This window comes from Aethalodelphis obliquidens, unplaced genomic scaffold, assembly GCF_003676395.1.
Source record: "Aethalodelphis obliquidens isolate GAN/ISIS:26980383/991018 unplaced genomic scaffold, ASM367639v1 scaffold28, whole genome shotgun sequence".
Taxonomy (NCBI): Eukaryota; Metazoa; Chordata; class Mammalia; order Artiodactyla; family Delphinidae; genus Aethalodelphis; species Aethalodelphis obliquidens.
Genome location: NW_020837972.1, coordinates 14,490,144 through 14,514,829, shown reverse-complemented (window position 1 = coordinate 14,514,829; position 24,686 = coordinate 14,490,144). Strand labels below are relative to the sequence as shown.

General features: G+C 41.9%; 1 protein-coding gene across 1 annotated transcript in view; it reads right to left on the bottom strand.

Moving 5' to 3' along the window:
* TMEM233 (transmembrane protein 233) overlaps window positions 1–24,686 on the bottom strand; it is a 39,780-nt gene that overhangs the window by 8,306 nt on the left and 6,788 nt on the right. The window contains exon 2 of the mRNA XM_027125269.1: window positions 174–310. Coding sequence (XP_026981070.1) covers window positions 174–310 — 137 coding nt within the window. The remainder of the gene's footprint in view (window positions 1–173; window positions 311–24,686) is intronic.

The window sequence follows — 24,686 nt, the reverse complement described above, 5'->3', positions numbered from 1 at the left end:
ACATGCCATAACTAAAGATCCTGCATGCTGCAACTAAAAGATCCCACGTGCCGCAGCTAAAAATCCCACGTGCTGCAACTAAGACCTGGTGCAGCCAAATATATAAATTAAAAAAAAAAAAACAAAAAAGAAAAGACATTTTACATTGGGAGGGATTAAAAAAGCCTACTTACTTTCGTGCGAAGTGAACTGCACAAGAAATAGCAATGATGAGAAGGCCAATAATGATGGAGGCGAAGGCCACCCACTTGGCATTCCTCCCAAGCCGCTTGGATCCTTCGATGTCTCCATCATTGTAGCTGTTCAGAGACTGGAGGACACAAGGGAAGAGCTGGTGATGACAACCCACAGGGAAAGATATGGCTTCCCAGGCTGATCTGAGCAGGTGGCACGGTTACCACTTCCTCCAGGAAGTCTTCCCTGAACTCCCAGTCTGAGTTAACTTCCTCTTCTGTATTTCCTGATTACTTTCATCTTAATATTTACCGTAGCATATTGAACAGACTGATTTGGCCTCTCCCATTAAGTGCTTTGTGGGCAGGGACCATTCCAACTTGTTCAGCACAGTATACCAGTGCCCAGTGCAATATTTGTCATGTAGAAGATGCGCGATAAATATTTGTATGATGAAAGGATGAATGGGTATATCTGTCTCATCCACTAGAAGAGGGGTTTGCAAACTATGGCCCATAGGCCAAATCCAGCCTGCTGTTTTTATAAACAAAGTCTGTATGGAATGCAGTCACAACCACTTGTTTACTACTGTCTGTAGCTGCTTTTATGTTACAACGATGGAGTTGAGTAGCTGGGACAGAGAGCATACTGTCTACAAAATCCTAAAATATTTACTAGTTGGTCTACGACAGAAAAAGATTGCCCGTTCCTACACAAGAAGGTCAGAGACATTGGCTGAACTGTTCACCTCTTTGCCCAAGCCAAGCTGCCATTCATCTGGCACCCACTCATACAGCTTTCCCAGCTGTTAAAATATTGGAATACTTTCGTACTGGTTGGTAAACAGCAGCTACCCGTCCCCAGTGTCCCAGCCATCCTGGCCTCTCCTCTGAGTTCCCCCAGGCTTCCCCATGATCCAGCAACTGCAGGGTATCACTGGGCTCAGCAGATTATCCTTGTGCAAAGGCCCAGAATCAGATTCTGTGCCCCTTTGAGCAATGTCTGGGCCATTGCAGGGACTCAAGAAGTAAGTATTGGCTGAATGAATACATCCGTTTCCCTAAAGAATATGAGTTCATTGAGGGCATCTTGGAGTCCCAGGCAAAGTAGAGGTGCTCAGAGAATCCTTGCTGCTGAGCTGGAGGCCAGATGCCATTCTTCTCTCTTCTAATAAGCTCTCTTTATCGTAACTCCCATTGCTGAGAATTCCCCAAAAGTCATCCTGCAGCCCAAATAAGACCGGAAATATGCACTTATAAGTTAAGGACAGAGTGACCTGATCCATGCCGTGAACTGTAGGTTTCCGTGGGAACTCTATTCTTGATCCTGAAAGCTCAGCCCTTCAGTAATAATCACCCTTCTTCGGCGACGCTTAAGGGGAATGAGGCATATGCAGACAATTACAAGCCAGAGAAGCACCAGTATACCACAGAGCTTTCTGCTTCCAGGACCTTCCATTAATTCTTGGACCCGGCCACCTTAGTCAGCAACAGGCTGGGAGATTCGCCTTTCCCAGCGAGTCCTGCTTTTAGGCCTCTTGTGTGAATGGGAGAGTGAGAACGTGCAACGATGCCAGGGACTGCCAGCAGGGTGAGCTCCAGAATTCTGTACGCTGAATTCTTGGAGTTCTTAACTCTGGGTGCCCATTAGAAACACTTGGATAGTATATTTCTAAAAAATACAGATAGCTGGGCCCTATTCTGCAGAGACTCTGATTTAACTGGTGCAGGAACCAGACACCAGTTTTTTTTTAAATTGTGGTAAAATGTGCCTAACATAAGATTTACCATTTTTGGTGTACAGTTCAGCGGCACTCAGTACATTCACGCTGCTGTGCAAACATCACCATAATCTATCGTCTCAAACTAAAACTCTGCACTCAATTCAACACCTACTCCTCATTCTTCCCACCCTCCAGCCCCTGGCAACCGGCATGTTATGTTGTCTCTATAGATCTGACTATGCTAGGGACATTATACGAGTGGAGTCATAGAATATTTGTCTTTTTATGCTTATTTCAATGAGCGTAATGTCCTCAAGGTTCATCCATGTGGTAGCATGTGTCAGAATTTCCTTCCTTTTTAAGGCTAACATTCCATTTTATGGATAGAGTACATTTTGTTTATCTCCTTATTCACTGATGGATACTTGGGTTGCTGCCACAGTATTTGGCAGTCTCAGGACTGAAAAGCTTTGGTCTAGAGAGCTATCCTTAACACCCTGCAAGGTCAAGATGCTTACCACCTTAAGATTTAACCCAAGGAAGTGTGTCACAGAGTATGGGCTCTAAACGCAGAGAGATCTGAGTTCAGATTCCACATCTTATCAGCTGTGAGAATTAGAGCAAATTACCAAGCTTTCTAAGCCTCGGTGTCCTCATCTGTAAGTTGGGAGCAACAGTAATAACACCTCCTTCCTATGAGAGGTGCTAATGAGTTAATGCAGGCAAAGTGGTTAGCATCGGTCCAGGACATAATATATGCTCAATACATGTTGCCTTTTATTGTGAATTGCCACTGCCTCTTTTATTCTTCTTCTAAAGCTGAGATCCTTGGTGTGCGATAGACTCATCTGGGCTACTTATCAGAATTACAGGTGATCAATCTCTACCCCTTGACAGAATAGAATCTGGGGACCCAAGTTTGGGAAACTTTGTTTTAGAGGCTTCACAATCAAAGTCAGTGCATAGAATCCTAGAACCCCAAATTGTGAGTTCATGATCAGTTTAAAATTACGTAGATTCAGACTCTCCCAAAATGATCATTATTCTATCATGCTACCTTGGAAAACCCAGTTTTCAGATTAGTTCTGGTGATGTTTGTGTTTTGCTGTAACCAGAGAAAAAATAATGAGACACCCCCCGCCAATCTCCCCACAAACATTGTCAACTCTTGGCTGTTTGGATGAAAAGCCAGTTTCATGTTCTCAACAGCAGTGACAACGGAAGTGGGAAGAACAGCCAGTGTGTGCCATGTTGAAGGGTGCGTCTACATCTGTGCATTGCCCATGAGCACAGGTGAGATGGGGGCTACCCAGGCCACTTGACTTGTCTGCTGCAGGTCAGAAGAGTCATGCTGGTGCCTGGTTAAGGGGGATTTGAGTGCAAGACATGAGCAAATCCTGCCCAACCTTCATCACCTGTTGCCAGTCGGGCATCCTGTATGTGACCCTCCTCTCTGCAATTCACCATCCCTCTGGGGCTCATAAGGGAGATGTTGAGTCATTCCAGGAATGGGTCCATGGTTAGCTTGAAAAACAGATGAAAAGCCTCTTTCAGTATTAACTGTGGACTCTTTTCTCCCCAGGAGTCCTCTAATGAATCCGTTTCTTCCTCTGGTTCTTGAAGAAGGGGCTGCCCATGGGTAAATCTGCTGGGTAGATGTAAGGATATGGGGGGAGGGATGAGGGTGGGATATTTTAGAACTCCCAGATTTCTACTCTACAGGACTTCACTGGTGTGGGGCTTGCGCTTCAGGGTCATCATCTAACAATGAAGCAGGAAAGGATTAATTACCCCCCCTCCCCAATTCATTGGCTGTAATTCTTTTCTCTCCCAACTGGAATTGCATATTAAGTGTCTCCTGGCAGATGCTACAGACTGAAGTGGTAGAAATGGCTTTTAGAGAAAATGCACGGTTTATAAATCCTTTTCTGAAGAGCTTAAAAAGCAAACTATCCCATCTGCTGTGGAGGAACTAGAAAGAAACAAGGGATGGCTTCAATATTTAAAATTTATATGATCTTCTTAGTTCTTTCACAAATTATGAATGAAATTTGTGAACATGTAAAGCATTCAAATGCTACAGAAACATATGCAGTAAATAGTAAGCTCTTCTCCCAATTCTATTTCCCAAAGATAACAGTGTGGTATGTTTGCTTCTAGATTTTTTTTCCCATGAATAATATGAAACGAAAACAACTGACACTTTCTCCTGTTTTCATTATCACTAAGCACATCATGTATCACAGTCATGAGAAAGAAATAGCAATTTGTATCCTGAGATTAAACCAAGAACAACAGGTTAGTCTATCTAGCCCGCATCCCTCTGATAATGAAACCTTGAGTATATCCCCTAAGTCTTGGCAAAGAATTTCATCCTTGCCTTTTGCTATATGGATGCCTAAACACAGGTCACTTCTTTTGTGGATATGTAATCTTTTGAGAAAGATACTGTTCTGCTTTGCTTTTTAATCATGAACAGATTAATGTAAAACTTGGTAACCTTGGCAATTTTGCATTTGTTTCCTTTAAATACTTGTGCTGTGCTTTTTATTTGGCTGGCTGGTCATTTTGAGGCTGGACTTCCTTGTATTTCTTTTCAAATAAAATTTTTTCTTTTCTAGTTGTTTTGGCCTCTGAGTTTTTCTTTGACAAAATGATAGTAACAGATAACATTTATTGAGCATTTATTATGTACCAGACACTGTGTTAAATACTTTTCAAGGGTTATCTCATTAGTCCTCATAACAACCCAGTGAGGCAGATGCTTTGTTTTCATTTTACTGATGGGAAAATTGAGGCACAGAGAAGTTAAAATGATTTGCCCAAAGTCACGTAGCTAGTTTGGTTCTCTCTCTCACTCAGAGTTTTTCATTTTTTCCTTTTCCTCTTAGTTAAAAATGTGAATAGTATTATACTATATTTGTTCTGAAAGTTGCTTTTTTCCACTTGTTATAGGGTGGGAGGCTTTCCAAGCTAGTGCTTCTGGGTCTATCTCATTCCTGTTTTCTTTCTCCAGTCATGATTTAAAGTATATTGATAAACTCCCTAATATTGCATTATCCTTGATTCTTGGGGAAAATCTTAATTTGTCATGATGCATTTTTGGTGGGTAACTTTTTGTTTTCAAACAACTTCAAACTTTCAGAAAAGTTGCAAGTATAGTTGTCTCATTCTTTTTAATGGGTTTGTAGTAGTCACTTAAATGGTCACACCTCACCAAAAGACATTTCAGTTATTTAAAGTTTGTGGCAGTTACATAATATGCTGCAGTGGACACCCTCATTCATATTTTTTGTACACATTTGAGCCTCTTAGGATGGATTCCTAGGAACGGGATTACAGAGTCAAAGGGTAGATGTATTTACATTTGGAGACATAGTCAAATCGCATTGCAAAAAAGCTATATAAATTTATATTCCCACTAACAGTATTTAAGTGTCCTTTCCTCCACAACCTTGCTAACACTGTATATTATCAATCTATTTTAACAGGTGAAAAGGAATCTCTAAATAACATTTCTTGATTAATAATGAAACTAAGTCAAATTCACACTTCCACTCAAATGTCACCTCCTAAGAGAGGCCTTCTCAGATGAGTTTATGTAAAACTCTCCCTGGTGACTAATACAGTGCCTGGAGATCAGTAAATACTTGTTGAATTAACAAATATTATGTATGGATGTTTATTTGTCAAATGTATTTCTTCTTGATGAATTTTATACTTGTATCTTTTGTCTAGTTTTCTATTGGTTTGTCTTCTTATTGATTTGCAGGAACTTTTTATATATTATAGATCAGCAGTGTAAAAAAGAAATATAATGGGGGCCACATATGTAATTTAAAATTTGCTGGTAGCCACATTAAAAAGGCAAACTTGGGCTTCCCTGGTGGTGCAGTGGTTGAGAGTCCGCCTGCCAATGCAGGGGACACGGGTTTGTGCCCCGGTCCGGGAAGATCCCACATGCTGTGGAGCGGCTGGGTCCGTGAGCCGTGGCCGCTGAGCCTGAGCGTTCGGAGCCTGTGCTCTGCAACAGGAGAGGCCACAACAGTGAGAGGCCCGCGTACCGCAAAAAAAAAAAAAAGACAAACTTAACTTTAATAATATATATTTTATTTAACCCAACACTCCAAACTATTATCATTAAAAACTACGGCACTATTTCAAATACTCAATAGTCACATGGCTAGTGGCAACTCTATGAATAGCACAGAAGATAATATACATTAATCTGTTAGGTGTGCTGCAAAATTTTCTCCCAGTTTCTCCTGTTCTATTGTCTTTTTCCCTAAATTATAACTTTTATTTATTTTTTAAACATATATTTTTAATTAATTATTTATTTTTTGTTTATTTTTGGCTGCGTGGGTCTTCGTTGCTGCACACGGGCTTCCTCTAGTTGCAGCGAGCAGGGGCCACTCTTCGCTGCAGTGGGCGGCTGTCTCATTGCAAGGGCCTCTCTTGTTGTGGAGCATGGGCTCTAGTCATGAGGGCTTCAGTAGTTGTGGCACACTGGCTCAGTAGCTGTGGCACACCGGCTCAGTAGTTGTGGCACATGGGTTCTAGAGTGCAGGCTCAGTAGTTGTGGTGCACGGGCTTAGCTGCACCGTGACATGTGGGATCTTCCCAGACCAGGGCTTGAACCCGTGTCCCCTGCATCGGCAGGTGGATTCTTAACCACTGCGCCACCAGGGAAGTCTCATAACTTTTATTTTGATGTAGTTTAAGTTTCACAAAAAGTTACAAAGATAATACCAAGAGTTCCCATGTACCTTCCACCAAGCTTCCCCTAATGATGATATATATATATATACTTTTTAAAAATAAATTTATTTATTTATTTTTGGCTGCATTGGGTCTTCTTTGCTGCATGCGGGCTTTCTCTAGTTGCAGCAAGCTGGGGCTACTCTTTGTTGCGGTGCGCGGGTTTCTCATTGCGGTGGCTTCTCTTGCGGAGCACAGGCTCTAGGCGTGCGGGCTTCAGTAGTTATGGCACATGGACTCAGTAGTTGTGGCTCGAGGGCTCTAGAGAGCAGGGTCAGTAGTTGTGGTGCATGGGCTTAGTTGCTCCTCAGCATGTGGGATCTTCCCAGACAAGGGTTCGAACCCATGTCCCCTGCATTGGCAGGTGGATTCTTAACCGTTGTGCCACTGGGGAAGTTCCCAATGATAATATTTTAAGTAACCATACTAGTTGGTCAAAACCAGGAAATTGACATTGGTATGATATTATTAACTCAGTTATAGACCTTATTCAGATTTCACCAGTTTTGACATGTACTCCTTTTTTTTTTTTTTTTTTTGGTGCGTGTATTGTTCTATGAAATTTTGTCCCATGTGGATTGGAGTGACCATCACCACAAAGAAATTCTCTCATGGAAGGTGTGGAGAAAAGGGAATCCTCCTGCATTGTTGGTGGAAATGTAAGTTGGTATAGCCACTATGGAAAACAGTATGGAGGTTCCTCAGAAAACTAAAAATGGAATTACCATATGGTCTAGCAATCCCACTCCTGGGTATATATCCAGACAAAACTATAATTCCAAAAAGATACATGCACCACCCCTATATTCATAGCAGCAGCACTATTCACAACAGCCAAGACATAGAAACAACCTAAATGTCCATCAACAGATGAATGAATAAAGAAGATGTGGCAAACACACAGACAGACAGACAGACACACACACACACACACACACACACACACACAATGGAATATTACTCAGCCATAAGAACAAAATAATGCCATTTGCAGCAACATGGATGGTCCTAGAGAATATCATACTAAGCGAAGTAAGTCAGAAAGAGAAAGACAAATACTATATGATATCACTTATATGTGTTATCTAAAATATGACACAAATGAACCTATCTATGAAGTAGAAACAGACTCACAGACATAGAGAACAGACTGTGGTTGCAAAGGGGGAAGGGGTTTGGAGAGGGATGGAGTGAGAGGTTGGGGTTAGCAGATGTGAGCTATTATACATGGAATGGATAAACAACAAGGTCCTACTGTATAGAACAGGGAACTATATTCAATATCCCATGATAAACCATAATGGAAAAGAACATAAAAAAGAATGTATATATATGTATGTGTGTGTATATATATATATATATATATATATATATATATATAAAACTGAATCACTTTGCTGTACAGCAGAAATTAACACAACATTCTAAATCAACTATACTTCAACTAAAAAGAAGAAATTCTCTCATGTTACCCTTTGTAAGTCACACCCTCTCTCCATGTCCATGTTCATTGTCTTTTAACTTAGATTTGTGGCATTTGGATATTGCCCAGAGTTCCTTTCCAAGCTGTGAGACTTCCTCATAATTTCATAAACCGATGACCCTTATTTTAAGGTGCTAGATAGCAATTCGCTGTCTCTGTTCACCCTGCAAAGTATGTTAGAAAGAACCTATAGAGGGACTTCCCTGGTGGTGCAATGGTTAAGAATCCACCTGCCAATGCAGGGGACAAGGGTTTGAGCCCTGGTCGGGGAAGATCCCACATGCCGCGGAGCAGCTAGGCCCATGCGCCACAACTACTGAGCCTGCGCTCTAGAGCCCAGAACCACAACTATGGGCCTGGGGCCTGTGCTCCGCAACAGGAGAAGCCACCGCAATGAGAAGCCACCGCAGTAAGAAGCCCGTGTACTGCAAGGAAGAGTGGCCCCGCTCGCCTTAACTAGAGAAAGCCCGCGCACAGCAACGAAGACCCAACACAGCCAAAAAATAAATAAATAAATTTATTTTTTTTAAAAAAATGAAGGACCTTTAGATTCTTTCCGGTTTTTATCTTCCACTGCGAGTCAAATGAACGCTTCTCAGCATGTGGAACAAATGGGCTGTCCTCACACATTTTATAAGGTGCTCGAGTCCCCAGTGGTGCCTTTTCCCTTTTCTGTGAGCCTGGGCTTGTGCTGGCAAAATATAAGTCATTACAAAACCTAAAAAGAGCTTCCAGGTCTTGGTCAGCTGCCTCGAGCCAGCAAAGGTCACACTTGGACAGAAAAGTGGACAAGTTCCTTTCTCCTGTAGTAAATACTAGTGACGTCATGCTCACTGAGTCTAGTAATTTCAAGCTTATTTATACGTCCCTCCCCTGGATGGACACATGATACGCAAATACCCTGGCAGGAAAGTTGTTCAGGAGCCAGAAATGAGGGAGACTGTCTCTATGCCCAATCTCAGGAAGACTGCAGCGGGGACCAGCAAGACTGTGTTGTGAGGCCATGCAGCCAAGCCTCCTGGCTACCTGTCAGAATGTACAGGTAATTTCCGGCATCCACACTTCCAAGGAGACACCCAGAATAACCCCGTAAATTGTGGTAACTGGAGTTGAACACCAATGGGTCCAGTGTTCTGGGAATTTGTGGCACTTTACACCAATGATACAGCTGCTCTCTTGTCCTGAGCCAGGAAAATACGGAAGGTACTTTGTCTATTCCCTCTGGTCTTTACAGCAGAACTCCTGCTGCATTCCACATGATGATACCAGCTGAGACAGCATCACCTATGGGGTGGCTGTCAGGTGAAGATTTGCACTGAAACTCTCTCAAGTTATACTTTTTATATTCCCTATATTGGTGGCTGTATCTCAGAATTGCCTATGGTCCCAAAAATGCCCATAAAAATTCCTGTGCCCAAGCTCCATCCCAGATCAACTGAATTAGGATCTCTGGGGATAGGACTCCAGAATCAGTATTTTTTGGAAAGCTTCTCGGGTCATTGTGAGAAGAGTTGAGAACCACTATCCTGATGGACATTCATTCATTCATTCATTCACTGAAAAGCTACTTATTAAGCGCCAGCTATGTGCCAGGCGCTGTTCCCTGCCCTCATGGAGCTTACATTCTGGTAAAGACTGAAAATAAATACTCAAACATGCAAATAAACAAGATTACAGAATATTACTAAGGTAAGAAAAATGGGGTGGTGGGAGGAAGGGAGGGAGAGAGAGAGAGAGAGGAAGGAACATGAGATGAGGCTGGAGGTGAAACCAGGGGCTATGATAGTTACAATAATGAATTATCATGCTAAAATAATAGATAATATTTATGGAGTGCTTATCCTCTAGAGTGCAAGCTCAGTAGTTGTGGTGCACGGGCTTAGCTGCACCATGGCATGTGGGATCTTCCCAGACCAGGGGTTGAACCCGTGTCCCCTGCATTGGCAGGTGGATTCTTAACCATCGTGCCACTGGGGAAGTCCCCAATGCTAATATTTTAAGTAACCATAGATTAGTACAGGCCAGGTCCTGACCTAATCACTTTATGTGCATCATATAATTGCACCTTCACAGTAACCTCATGGGAGCAAGACGTTTTATCCTCCATTTTACAGATGAGAACACTGAGACTCAGAGAGAGGGAAGCAAATAATGTTTCTGTTGTCAAAGGCAACTTGCTAAGGGGCTACAAACTTAAGCAAAAGACAGTAAATTCACTGACAAAGCCCTTACAATAACTACTTCATTATGTCCCCCAAAACCCAAGAGCTAGATTTAATGCATTATTGATAACCCAGCACCAGAGAGCTGACTTGATTCTAATAAAAATTTGGCCACTGATTAAAAAACTGGGGCAAATATATCTCTCATCTGAGCTACTGATCTCTCTGACAAAAACTCATTCATTTTCTTTTTTTTTTCTAACACCAAACGTGCTCAGAATTTCCACGTTCACCCTCAAATAAAACTAGCCCCCAAACACCAAATAATAACAATGGAAGACATTGTCAGTTATTTTTTATTTTGGCTTCCTGGTCATTATGGATTCAGTAAATTAATGCACATAGGTGCTTAGACCAGTGGTTGGGAAATAATACCAATAAGTATGAGCTATTATATTGATATTATTATGTCATATGCCAACTGAGGAAGATGAAAACAAATGAGCTATTAAATATACTTTGGTAGAGTCCACATCCCCTTGCCCAGTTGCTCTCCTTCATGATTTTTCCCAGTGTTAAGAAAAAAAGACCTCAATAAAAATCAAGAGTTCCACCATTAAGTCCCCTTCCTCCTTGGTAAGGCACAGAAGGTGCATTTCTGTCACTTGGGACAGGTAGCAGAGTGACGCCTTAGCAGTCAGTGACACCTTAGTGGAAAGTGGCTTTTCTGGAAAGCTCCTGATATCTGATAGCATGTGAGGGGATGGGACTGGAAGCTCTGAGCGGCCTCCCATCGTTGGCTCCCCTTGCCCCTGGGGAGAGACTCATATTCTCATTCTCAACTGTGGCCTTCCAAGCCCTCCAAGGCCTGGCCCGTGGCATGCTTCTCCAACCTCTTCTGGAGCTCTCCTCCCTGCTCACCCCCTACCTCCTTCCTGGCCCTGGTCCTCGTCTGGGTTATTTCCTCTGCTTGGAGCTCTCTTCCCTGTCCGTCCCATGTGGCCAATGTCTGCTCATTCTTCCTGTCTCAGCTTACAGGTCAACTTCCTCAGGGCAGCCTTCTCAGGTCACCCCATCCTAAGTAGGTCCCTTGATCTAGGCTCTGACTCAGCCCTGGTCTGTTTCCTTCTGGAAAAGCACAATCAAAATGGAGCTGGTATTGCTAAGAGAGCTCTCAAGGCCTCTAAGAAAGTGTGGCTTATGCACATCTCAGCCTGGATGGAATCTGAACTTTGACCACTTATGTCTTTTTTTTTTAATAGTCATGAATTTTATTTAATCTTTCTACCTCCTTTGCATTTGAATTATTTCATAATATTACTTGTTTAACCATATCCAGGTCAATTATCATTCTTCTGAGAACAAAGACATAATCAACATAAACAACGCATAATTCCCTATTCTTAATGTTGTTTGCTAATATAATACCTTTTCTCAAAGAAGGTGATATTTTTTTAACATCTTTATTGGAGTATAATTGCTTTACAATGGTGTGTTAGTTTCTGCTTTACAACAAAGTGAATCAGTTATACATATACATATGTTCCCATATGTCTTCCCTCTTGCGTCTCCCTCCCTCCCACCCTCCCTAACCCACCCCTCTAGGTGGTCACAAAGCACCCAGCTGATGTCCCTGTGCTCTGCGGCTGCTTCTCACTAGCTATCAGTTTCTTTACATTTGGTAGTGTATATATGTCCATGCCACTCTCTCACTCTGTCCCAGTTTACCCTTCCCCCTCCCCATATCCTCAAGTCCATTCTCTAGTAGGTCTGTGTCTTTATTCTCATCTTGCCCCTAGGTTCTTCATGACCTTTTTTTTTTTTTTTAGATTCCATATATATGTGTCAGCATACGGTATTTGCTTTTCTCTTTCTAACTTACTTCACTCTGTATGACAGACTCTAGGTCCATCCACCTCACTACAAATAACTCAATTTCATTTCTTTTTATGGCTGAGTAATATTCCATTGTATATATGTGCCACATCTTCTTTATCCATTCATCTGTTGATGGACACTTAGGTTGCTTCCATGTCCTGGCTATTGTAAACAGAGCTGCAATGAACATTGTGGTACATGACTCCTTTTGAATTATGGTTGCAAAGAAGGTGATTTTTAAAAAAAAATTTTTTTTTAAATTTTTATTGGAGTAGAGTTGATTTACAATATTGTGTTAGTTTCAGGTGTACAGCACAGTGAATCAGTTATACATATACATATATCCACTCTTCTTTAGATTCAACCACTTACGTCTTAATGTAGCGTCCAGAACATCTGCCTGCTGTTCCAGAAACTCCAGATACTTATCAGACACTTACCCTAAAATAACTCATGTCAGTGCATCCCTTCAGGACAAGCTATTTCCTTCCTTGAGTCAGAATCAATCATAATTCCTGCCAGACAGCTTTAACAGCCTTGTGGCTTTTGCCTTTATAAGTCCCTGACTCTTTCTCTTCCCTGGAACATTCTTTCAGTTTCATCTGAATCTATGTCTCCTGAATTGCAATTCCTAACATCCCAATGAACTCTTTTCTTATTTGCAGGCTTCTGCGTTTTCTTGGTCAACAGCTCTTGGTGTGACTCACGGTTATTGACTCTGTTGCTTACTGACCTGAGTGTGTGTACTGTGAGCTCCATGAGGGCAGACACCACGTCTCCCTTTACTCAGCACTCCATTTCTAGTCCCTAATGGAGGGCACTTAGGGTTCCTTTAATTCCCTTATATGAGGTCAGAAAACCAAACAAATCCACAAGCAAAGCAGACAGACCCCAAAACAAAACCATCGACCAGCATAACTTTCTGACCAACCAAGACGACCTGTTATTTTGGTACTGGCAGAACAAAGGGTAAACTGAGTCACCTAACTTTCTGTGTCAGAGTTCCGAAGGGTGGGCTTCTGCCTTAGAATGGCAGACACGGGTTTGCTGTCTGAATGACCAGAAGAAAGAGTTTTGGGCTCGAGGTCAAGCACTCATGAAGGAATTTTAGTTCTTTAGCCTTCACTTTATAGGCCAAAGTCACTGGCGATTTTTCACTTAAATGGAACCTCCCCTCCCAACATTTGTATGTGTGTATGTGAATTGTGCTCTGCCCAATTTTATTACAGACGTTATACAATAGATATATGGATCCTTAATATGGTAGCAGCTGAACCTAAAGGAGAATAAAGCCTTGGAGGGATGGATCTGAACCTCAGTTTTCCTCACTTGCAAAATGGGGATAATAGTACCTACAACACAGGTTGGTGGTGAGACTTAACTGAGATGAGTATAAAAGGGCCCAGCATTATCTCGCGTAATTCTGAAAACAATGCAAAGAGGTCTGCTGTTGTAGAGGTGGGAAAACCTAGACCCAGAGAAATTAGGTGAAGGGATAGAGCTGGGACCTGAACCCAGGAGTTGAGCACAGAGCCTGAACCCTCACAGTGTCTGCCTTTGAATCTACTGCCAGCCTAGTTAGTGTTCACATCGCAAGGCAAAGGAGAGAAAGGCTACAGGCAAAAAAGGAAGGGTTTCGCTGAAAACTTTGCAACACGCAGACAGTTCCCTCCAACAAGGGTCACAAAGCAAGTGAAAGAAACAAGTCCCAGACCACCCACTAAAAGAAGAGAAAATATTTGCAAGTTAGATATCTGATAAGGGACTTGTATCCAGAATATATAAAGAACTCTTAAACTTAACAATAAAAAGACAAACAAAAAAGGGCAAAGAATCTGAATAAACATTTCTCCAAATAAGATATACAAACAGCCAATAAGCACATGAAAAGACGCTCAATCTCATCAATCATCAGGGAAATGCAAATCTAAACCACAACAAGATACCTACTAGGTTGGCTAGAATAACGAAGACAGGCGATGACAAGCATTACTGAGGATGTGGAGAAACTGGAAGCTTCATACATTGCTGGTGGGAATGTAAAATGGTGCAGCTGCTTTCGGAAAAAAAAGCAACTGACAGTTCCTCAAAAAGTTAAACAGAGAGTTACTCTATGACCTGACAATCCCACTCCTAGGTATATACCCAAGAAAATGGAAAGCCTATGTTCACACAAAAGTTGTACACGAGTATTCACAGCAGAATTATTTATAACAGCCCCCCAAATGGAATACTCAAATGTCCTTGTTTCTTTTAAAATTTACTAGCCCAAGCCCAAACCCTGTTCAGATTCTTTACTAACTGAATACCCAAAACCTAAGTTTGTCCTGTCGCTTCTTCACAAATTTATTGTTTCTTTGTCTGAAAGGTATAAAAGCTGCCTACCTTGGCCACTTCTTTGGTCCCATTTCTAGAGAACTCTGTGTGCACAAATTAAAATTTGTTTCTTTTTCTCCTGTTAATCTGTCTTGTGTCAATTTTATTATTAGTCCAGCCACAAGAACTCAAGAGGGGTAGAGGGGAAAATTTCCCCTCCCTGACAAAGCCAAACATGAAAGATCACATGATGTATGATTCTATTTATATGAAATATCCACAATAACTAAATTCACAGAGACAGAAAATAGATTAGTGCTTGCCAGGATCTGGGAGCACAAGGGGATAGGGAGTGACTGCTGATGGGAATGGGATTTCTTTTAGGGGTGGTAAAAATTTATTGGAATTAAACAGTGGTGATGATTGCACAACCTCGTGAATATACTGATACCAAAACCCACTAAGTTGTACACTGCTTTGTTTTTAAAGAAACAAGACCAAGTGACAGAGCTTTTGCACAGTGAGGGCTCCAGTGGCTCAATGATGGAGCCCAAGGAAACTGGCAGGATCTGGCAAGAGATGGTGGCAGGGCTTAGAATCAGCATGGGGGTGCCTGGCGGTTACCCCAGAGCCCACCGGAAGCAGGAGCCAGGCCTGCATGTGTTAATGGCAGATTAGACTTCTGTGTGAGCATGTGAGAAACATCTCCTAGAAATATGGAAAGAAATTCTGTGGGGAGCTGATTTAGCAGGGAGGGATAAAAACCAGTGAATCCTGGGCTATTGTGTAGAAAGGTAAGCCCCATTTAAATGCACAGGTCATTAATGCCTAGGGAAACTGGGATCCAGACAAAAACAGATCGAGCTTCAGTGACCAAATTAACTTTGAGTAATTGTTCTAATTTGGAATGACGGTCGAAGTAAGAGTAAACCAAGAATTGATGTTAAATCTGGGAGCAGGCTGGCTTGAGACCAAAGCAAAGTAATGGTCTGTTAAGAGCTCTTGTGTGACATCCCACTGGATAACAGAGCCCTACCTTTCTTTTTTTCTTTTTGCGGTACGCGGGCCTCTCACTGCTGTGGCCTCTCCCGTTGCAGAGCACAGGCTCCGGACGCGCATGCTCAGCGGCCATGGCTCACGGGCCCAGCCGCTCCGTGGCGTGTGGGATCTTCCCGGACCGGGGCACGATCCCGTGTCCCCTGCATCGGCAGGCGGACTCTCAACGACTGCACCACCAGGGAAGCCCCCTACCTTTCTATTTTGTGGCCTATTCTGGGATTCCTTCCTGGGGGAGTTAAATCCATTTTAAGTGGATGACATAGATGTCATAGCACATGTCCCTGGAACACACAAAACTTATTCCACCACAGGGCCTTTGCACCTCCTGGCTCTGTCCAGGTCTTTCCATGGCTGGCTAGTTCTTATCCTTTAGTCTTTGCCCATCACCCTTTCTAAAGTAGGTTTTCCTCACCACCTGCCCTCACTAATCCTTCTCTCATACTTCCCTGTTTATTCTCTTCACAGTGCTTATCACTCTGAAACGATCTCGTTTATGTGCTAACTTGCGTATGGTCTGTCTTCCCCGACTCGTATGTAAGTTGCCAAAGAGCTGAGACTTTGTCCCACTCGACAAGCAGGGGAAGGCGGTGGTTGTCCTGTGCTGCCCATGGAGGATTGGGTAATTCTGCCCAATTTGGGGGCAGAGTAGATCCCTTTGGTTGTGAGTCTGAAGCCACATGCTCCAAACATCTCCTCTGTTTTATTTCCTGTGTTTTATTTCTTAAGTGATTCAGAATTCTTGAGGGGAAGCAGTGTTTAATTTGCTGACCTAACATGTAGACTGCTTTTAGTCACGAGAACCTGTTAGCTCACAGATGTCCAGAGTGTCAGCTGTATTTATCTACCTGGTCGCCACAGTGTCTGGCACATAGTAAGTGTACAAAAACTGTTGAATGAATGAATGTGTGAGAATCCCCGTTCCCTGCTTTCTACCCTTGAGAAATGTCAGCTGAAAATTTCCCAGGTCCTGTGCCACCTTCTCTAAGGGAACTGAGCACACTCAAGTGATGCTTCTTTGTGTTGACTTAAATCTCTCCTCCCTCATCTGAATTCCTTCTCCCAGCTTTACTCTTTGAACTTCAGAGCTAACTGCCACGCAATCGGCTTCCTACCATGGTGGCAGGGGCGAGGAACGGCCATAAATGGAAGAGAAGCCTGGCGACCCAGGCTTTCTCTGTCTTTGGCAATGCAGATGCCTGTTTGCCACATCTGCCTCCTTTGTTTTCCTTCTCATTGATAACGGGTCTTGGACTTTGCCACAATCAAGCACAGATGTGGAAGAGATTTTTTGGGGGGGTTCATGGGATGTCTGACATGATGGAGACATCCTCTCTGGTGTCTGCCATTTCCTTCTGTTGGTAGATCCTTACTGAGGAGATAGTGTGGCTCAAGGGAAAATATTATGAACCACGTGTCCTTCAAAAGCACAAAGAACTCATCTCAGGAGCATCAGGGGCCTTCTAAGTGGGTGAGAGACAGAACAAACAAATGGGCTTAACTATGGAAAGCAGTATGGAGGTTCTTGAAAAAAATTAAAAATAGAACTACCACATGATATAGCAATTCCACCCGTGCGTATATATTCAAAGGAAATGAAAACAGGATCTTGAAGAGATATCTGCACTCCCATGTTTATTGCAGCATTATTTGCAAAAGCCAAGATATGGAAGCAACCTAAGGGACCATCAATAGGTGAGTGGATAAAGATGTGGTATATACACACACACACACACAATGGAATACTATACAGCCATGAGAAAGAAGGAAATCCTGCAACAACATGGATGGACCTTGAGGACATTAGGCTAAGTGAGATAAGTCAGACAGAGAAAGACAAATACTGTATGATATCCCTTATATGTGGAATCTAAAAAAGCCAAAGTCACAAAAACAGAGAGTAGGGCGGTGGTTACTAGGGGCTGGAAGCTGGGGACCTGGGGAGATGTTAAGTGTACAGATTTGCAACTAGTAGATAAATAAGTCCTGGGGATCTAATCACAGTATTGTGATTATAGACAATACTGTATTATAAACATCAAACTTCTAAATATCAAAGAGACTAGGTCTTAATTATTCCCACCATGAAAAAAGAAAAGATAATGATGTGACATAATATAGGTGTTAGCTAATGCTATGATGGCAATCGTATTGCAATACATAAATGTATCATATCAATATGTTATACATGTCAAACTTACACAAAATTACATGCCAATTATATCTCAATTAAAAAAAAAAGTGGGCTTATATTAGTGGAGGTGAGTTTCTGCTTAGGTAAAACCCCAGTAAAATCAGACCCAAAACAACAAAACTGCTATTTTCTAACCATTTCCTTTGGGCAGAAACTGTGCTAAGCTGTGCTTTCTCTATCCTTAGAGATTTTCAAGACTAGAACAAAACATCAGAATAAAATAGCATTTGTCTTGACTGAGCTACAGAGCTGACCATTTCAGCTTGATAAGAACGTATGGGGCTTCCCTGGTGGCGCAGTGGTTGAGAATCTGCCTGCCGATGCAGGGGACACGGGTTCGAGCCCTGGTCTGGGAAGCTCCCACATGCCGCGGAGCAACTAGGCCCGTGAGCCACAACTACTGAGCCTGCGCGTCTAGAGCCTGTGCTCCGCAACAAGAGAGGCCACGATAGTGAGAGGCCCACGCACCGCGATGAAGAGTGGTCCCCGCTTGCCGCAACTGGAGAAAGCCCTCGCACAGGAACGAAGACCCAACACGGCCAAAAATAAACAAATAAACAAACCAATGAACCGACATTAAAAAAAAAGAATGTATGATGTAGAAGTAGCCCCACGCTTCAAGGTGGAGAAGGATTCACTTATCTACCACCACCCCCTCTTCCTTCTTGCTGAAGATTTTTATTGTCTTTAGAAAAATCCTTATTTCTGACTAGAAATGAAGTCTAAACATTTATTATAGAAAAATTGGAAAATAGTAAAAACTTATAGTAAAATCTGAAGTTATAATAGCCAAGATTTACCAAGTACTTTGCATATATTATCCTATTGCATTCACAGGGCAACCCCTTGGAGGTAGGTGATATATCTTTTTTTAAATAAATAAATTTATTTATTTTTGGCTGCATTGGGTCTTCGCTGCTGCGTGCGGGCTTTCTCTAGTTGCAGCGAGCAGGGGCTACTCTTCATTGCGGTGCACAGGCTTCTCATTGCAGTGGCTTCTCTTGTTGCCGAGCATGGGCTCTAGGTGCGTGGGCTTCAGTAGTTGCAGCACGCGGGCTCAGTAGTTGTGGCTCGTGGGCTCTAGAGCGCAGGCTCAGTAGTTGTGGTGCATGGGCTTAGTTGCTCTGCGGCATGTGGGATCTTCTCGGACCAGGGCTCGAACCCATGTCCCCTGCATTGGCAGGAGGATTCTTAACCACCGCACCACCAGGGAAGTCTGGAGGTAGGTAATATTGTTTCCAATTTACAGATGAGGAAACTGAGGCTCGGAGGTTAATTAGCTTCATCAATGTCACATGACAGCAAGCAGGGAGCCAGGAATCAAACCCTGGTGGACCTGATAATAGCATTTGTGCCCTTAACCTTTACAGTTATAACACTGTCCATATTCCTGCCACTTAGAATCATTGTAGACATTTTGGAATGCTTTCCAGACTTTTCCCCCCATGCATGTTCATGTGTGTGTGTGCATATAGGTGTGTGGATACTTTTAATTGACAGAATGTGTAAGAACATGTGATCTTACTGCATATACAACTTTATATTGTCTTTTTTCCCCTACTTGATCTTTTACTTTAAACATTCCCCTGCATCATAAAAATTCCTCAAAAGCATGATTCTAACAGTTATAAAATATTCTATGTTCTAAATGTATGTATTATAATTTAGTCAATCTCTTCTGTTGGAATCAATCTTTATCTCCATCTTTAATCTTTCACATTTAAACCACAACAATGACAGACATCAATTAAGCAGTTACTCTGAGCCAGGCACCATGATTCATGTATATTAACTCACTTCATAATTCATTTCATAACTAATGCTGGGACGAACATGTAATATGTAACGTTATGCCTCTTCATTTAGTTAATTTTTTTAACATCTTTATTGGGGTATAATTGCTTTACAATGGTGTGTTAGTTTCTGCTTTATAACAAAGTGAATCAGTTATACATATACATATGTTCCCATATCTCTTCCCTCTTGCGTCTCCCTCCCTCCCACCCTCCCTATCCCACCCCTCCAGGCTGTCACAAAGCACCGAGCCAATATCCCTGTGGCATGCGGCTGCTTCCCACTAGCTATCTACCTTACATTTGTTAGTGTGTATATGTCCATGACTCTCTCTCGCCCTGTCACAGCTCACTCTTGGTGAAGCTTTCTTTGTATAGATCTTGCTTGTTTCCTAGGTTTATTTCTGGTATTTAAATTTTTTATTTGCTATTGTGACTTTGCCAGTATTTTGATCTATCGAGTTCCCAATACTGAAATCCTAATTTCAGAACATGTTCCCTTTGCTTCAAAACACCTATTCTCTCTTTCAAAACCATGCTCATCTTTATCATCCCTTTATCTCTAGTAGATATTTGCCTAATGGGAAGTAAGTAAGGTTTTCTCTCTTTCTGTCTGTGTATGTGTCTCTCTCTCTGCCTGTGTTTCTCTCTCTCACACACACACTCACTCACACACCTGTGCAAATTTACATCCATGTCTGAACATAGTCGGAGATACTTCTGTCCAGGTGTAAGAACTCTCTTTATATAGATCAATATTGTCTTAGATCCCAAACTCCCAGATAGCAGGTTCCATCAAAATAGCCTGATGGGGCTTCCCTGGTGGCGCAGTGGTTGAGAGTCCGCCTGCCGATGCAGGGGACATGGGTTCGTGCCCCGGTCCGGGAAGATCCCACATGCCGCGGAGCGGCTGGGCCCGTGAGCCATGGGCGCTGAGCCTGCGCGTCCAGAGCCTGTGCTCCGCAACGGGAGAGGCCACAACAGTGAGAGGCCCGCGTACCGCAAAAAAAAAAAAAAAAAAAAAATAGCCTGATGGATGTGGGTACTCGGTAAATATTTTTAGTAGTAATGTCTGAGTTTTCAGAGGACTCTGGGGTTTCCTGTTTAGATTTTGCTTGCTCCTAAGTTTCCTTGCCTAAAGGTAGTGCTGGGAATTCAGAGACTAAGTGTTTAGATCATAAGGCACATTTCCTTGTCATCACCATTCATCTATTCATGCTAATCTGTCTCCTTCTTGGGCTTCTGGGCTGTTTCTCTCTATAAATATCTTCAAGGACAAGTGAGAATTGCCCTTTTGCCCGTCTATCACTAAAATAAAGAAACTAGAGAGAAATTCTGCCAGGCTTGATGAAGACTATTACATGAATGTTTCTTATATCAATGGAGCAAGGCTATTAAAAGAAAAAGCTCTCAGAACATCAAAGCTGTGTTCCTATCCAAGGGCAAGCATAGTCATCTGATTATAATGCTTCAAGAGGCCAGACTGTAAACTTCATGGGGGTGAGGACTGTCATGTTTGATTTTGTCCACTAGGGTCACCTTTCAGAGCCTTGTTTCCTCATGGATAACCGGGGAGAACCGCTTTCGTCTGTGTCTCGCTGGAATTTTGTGACGAACAAGTGGAATTGTGTCCATATGAAAATGCTTTGAGAAGTAAATACATATGGAAAAATGTAATAATACTAACAATACTAATAATAACAGCAATAGCACACTATCAAAATTATCCAGAACAAAGAACAAATGAGTTATCAGAAGAGGCAGTTAAATATAGGAGGTGTCCTTTAGTTTGGGGAATAGAAAGCATGAGGTAAAGGGTAAAGGAAACAGAAAGACAAATTTCTGAATTCCACCTGTAGAAAAGAAGCTAATGAGGGAGGAGGAACATCAGCAGAAGTCTGGCTGCGGGACACATTACAAATATCTGCGTTGGGACTTCCCTGGTGGTCCAGTGGTTAAGACAACGCACTTCCAATGCAGAGGGTGCAGGTTCGTTCCCTGCTCAGGGAACTAAGATCCCACATGCCACGCGGTGTAGCAAAATATATATATATATATATATATATATATCTGTGTTGGGCTCAGTATCAAAAAAAACCAAACAAGCCAGTCAAAATATGGGCAGAAGACCTAAATAGACATTTCTCCAAAGAAGACATACAGATGGCCAACAGGCACATGAAAAGATGCTCAACGCTGCTAATTATTAGAGAAATGCAATTCAAAACCACAATGAGGTATCACCTCACACCAGTTAGAATGGCCATCATCAAAAAGTCTACAAACAATAAATGCTGGAGAGGGTGTGGAGAAAAGGGAGCCCTCCTACACTCTTGCTGGGGAATGTAGATGGGTGCAGCCATCATGGAGAACAGTATGGAGGTTCCTTAAGAAACAAAGAATAGAGCTACCGTATGATCCAGCAATCCCACTCCTGGGCATATATCCAGAAAAGGTGAAAACTCTAATTCAAAAAGATCTATGCACCCCAATGTTCATAGCAGCACTATTTACAATAGCCAAGACATGGAAATAACCTAAATGTCCATCGACAGATCAATGGATAAAGAAGATGTGGTGTCTGTGTGTGTGTGTGTGTGTGTGTGTGTGTGTGTGTGTGTGTGTCTGTAGTAGAATATTACTGAGCCATAGAAAAGAATGAAATAATGCCATTTGCAGCAACTTGGATGGACCTAGAGATTATCATACTAAGTGAAGTCAGACAGAGAAAGACAAATATCATATATCACTTATGTGTAGAATTTTTAAAAAATGATACAAATGAACTTATTCACAAAATAGAAATAGACTCACAGACATAGAAAACAAACTTACGGTTACCAAAGGGGAAAAAGAGGGGGAAGGGAGAAATTGGGAATTTGGATTTAACAGATACACACTATTATATATAAAATACATAAACAAGGACCTATTGTATAGCACAGGGACCATTCAATATCTTGTAGTAAACTATAATGGAAAAGAATCTGAAAAAGAATATACATATAAAGCTGAATCACTTTGCTGTACACCTGAAACACTGTGAATCAACTATACTTCAACAAAAAAATAAAAGCACAACATCTGAGCAGGAAAATAAAAAACTGTGTTGGAAGAAAGGTAGAGAGGTGGGTCTTGAGGCAAGAATGTTAGGGATGAAACACCCTGCATTATTACTCTAATAGCAACAACGGATCAACTCATTAAAAGTGAGAACCAATGTATCATTAAGAACAGTATTTCCCAAAGTGTGTTCTGTGGCGTATTAGCCTGAGGATCAAAAGATGCTAGGCCACATGCTTAGTACATGTCCCATGCTATACTGTTCCAAGAACCACAGGAAACAGCGGTTGGCCAAAGGCTTCACAAGACCTCCAAGGAAAGCAAACAGTTCACTTTTGCTTAACTTAGCATTTGACTTCTCAATTTTCCCCTGTATTCCCTACTCCTTTTTTTATTGATAAAACTTGTTTATATCAGGCAGAACCAGTTTGAGAAGCATGGTTTCGGAAAATATGGTTTAATCCCTGAACTTGCAGAACTGGAGATTTCAGATATATTCAGGCTCCTGCTCTGAAGGCATCGTACTTCTGGATGAGCAGCTTTGAACTGAAGAGTGTTAGTTGAGAACAGAAATCAATTTCCAAAGGTGGACCCACTGGCCTGCAGTGTGTGGGGTGCTGGTGAGCTCCAGATGAGCCAGGAAAGCTATCCTTGGGAACCAAGCCTTGGCTAACTTCTCAGCAATGCTTGGCATTAGCCTGGGTCTCCTGGATATTTTCCAAAAAAGTTTTGGCAGAAACACAGAACAGAGAGGGGAAGGGAGTGTAATCCTCAGAGATAAAGGTAGGAACAAATTTCGGCCTCTGGAGCCATTCATTCATCCATCCATCCATTCATTCATCAAGCATACATTACTTATCAACACTGTGCTAAGTTCCTGGGGCTAACAGTGCAGCTGCAAGGGGTGCAGAGAAGGAAAGGTACTCTGAGAGAAATCTGTTCAGAGCCTAGTGAGTACAACCTAGGGTGAGGGCAATAGGGCAATCAAGAAGGGCTTCACGAAGGAGGTGACTTTCCAGCTGAACTTTGAAAGAGGAGTGAAATCTGCATTTTAACAAGAGCTTCAAGTGGCTATATTTTGAGGAGCACTGTTCTAGGATATGAGCCCTCCTACCTGGCCTTCTCTTGAGGACTAGTTGAAGGTGTCCTTCAAAGTCATCGTTAAAATTCATTACAAGTCATGGATAAAGAAGGTGTGGTAGATATATACAATGGAATATTACTCAGCCATTAAAAAGAATGAAATAATGCCATTTGCAGCAACATGGGTGGACCTAGAGATCGTCATACTGAGTGAAGCAAGTCAGAGAAAGAGAAATATCGTATGATGCCTCTTATATGCAGAATCTAAAAAGAAATAGTACAAATGAACCTATTTACAAAACAGAAACAGACTCACAGACTTAGAGAACGATTTATGAGAACAGACTTATGGTTTCCAGAGCGGAAGGATGCGGGGAAGGGATAGTCAGGGAGTTTGGGATTGACATGTACACACTGCTGTATTTAAAATGGATAAGCAACAAGGACCTACTGCATAGCACAGGGAGCTCTGCTCAATGTTATGTGGCAGCCTGGACGGGAGGGGAGTCTGGGGAGAATGGATACATGCATACGTATGGCTGAGTCCCTTTGCTGTGCACCTGAAACTATCACAACATTGTTAATTGGCTATACTCTAATATAAAATAAAAAACTTAAAAAAATTTATTACAAGTCAGACACAGTTTGCTTATTAACGAATGGCAAACTGCACCTCAACCATGGTCTGCTTTGCCAACTCATCTAATAGCTGCTGTTTTGTTATCTGGGCAATGTTTAACAACTTTGGGAGGGACTTTCTTTCTTCCTTAACAACAACAAAAAAACCTTTTTATTATGTAAACTTTCAAACATATTAAAAAATTAACAGAATAATGTAACAAAACTCCATGTTCCCATAACCCAGCTTCAACAACCATCCATTAGTGGCCAATCTTGTTTTATCTATATCTCCCATATTATAACAAAGCCATTATAAAATTTTACCAGTAAATTAAAATGTTTTCTTTTCTTTTTTTTTTTTTTTTTTTTTTTTTTTTTT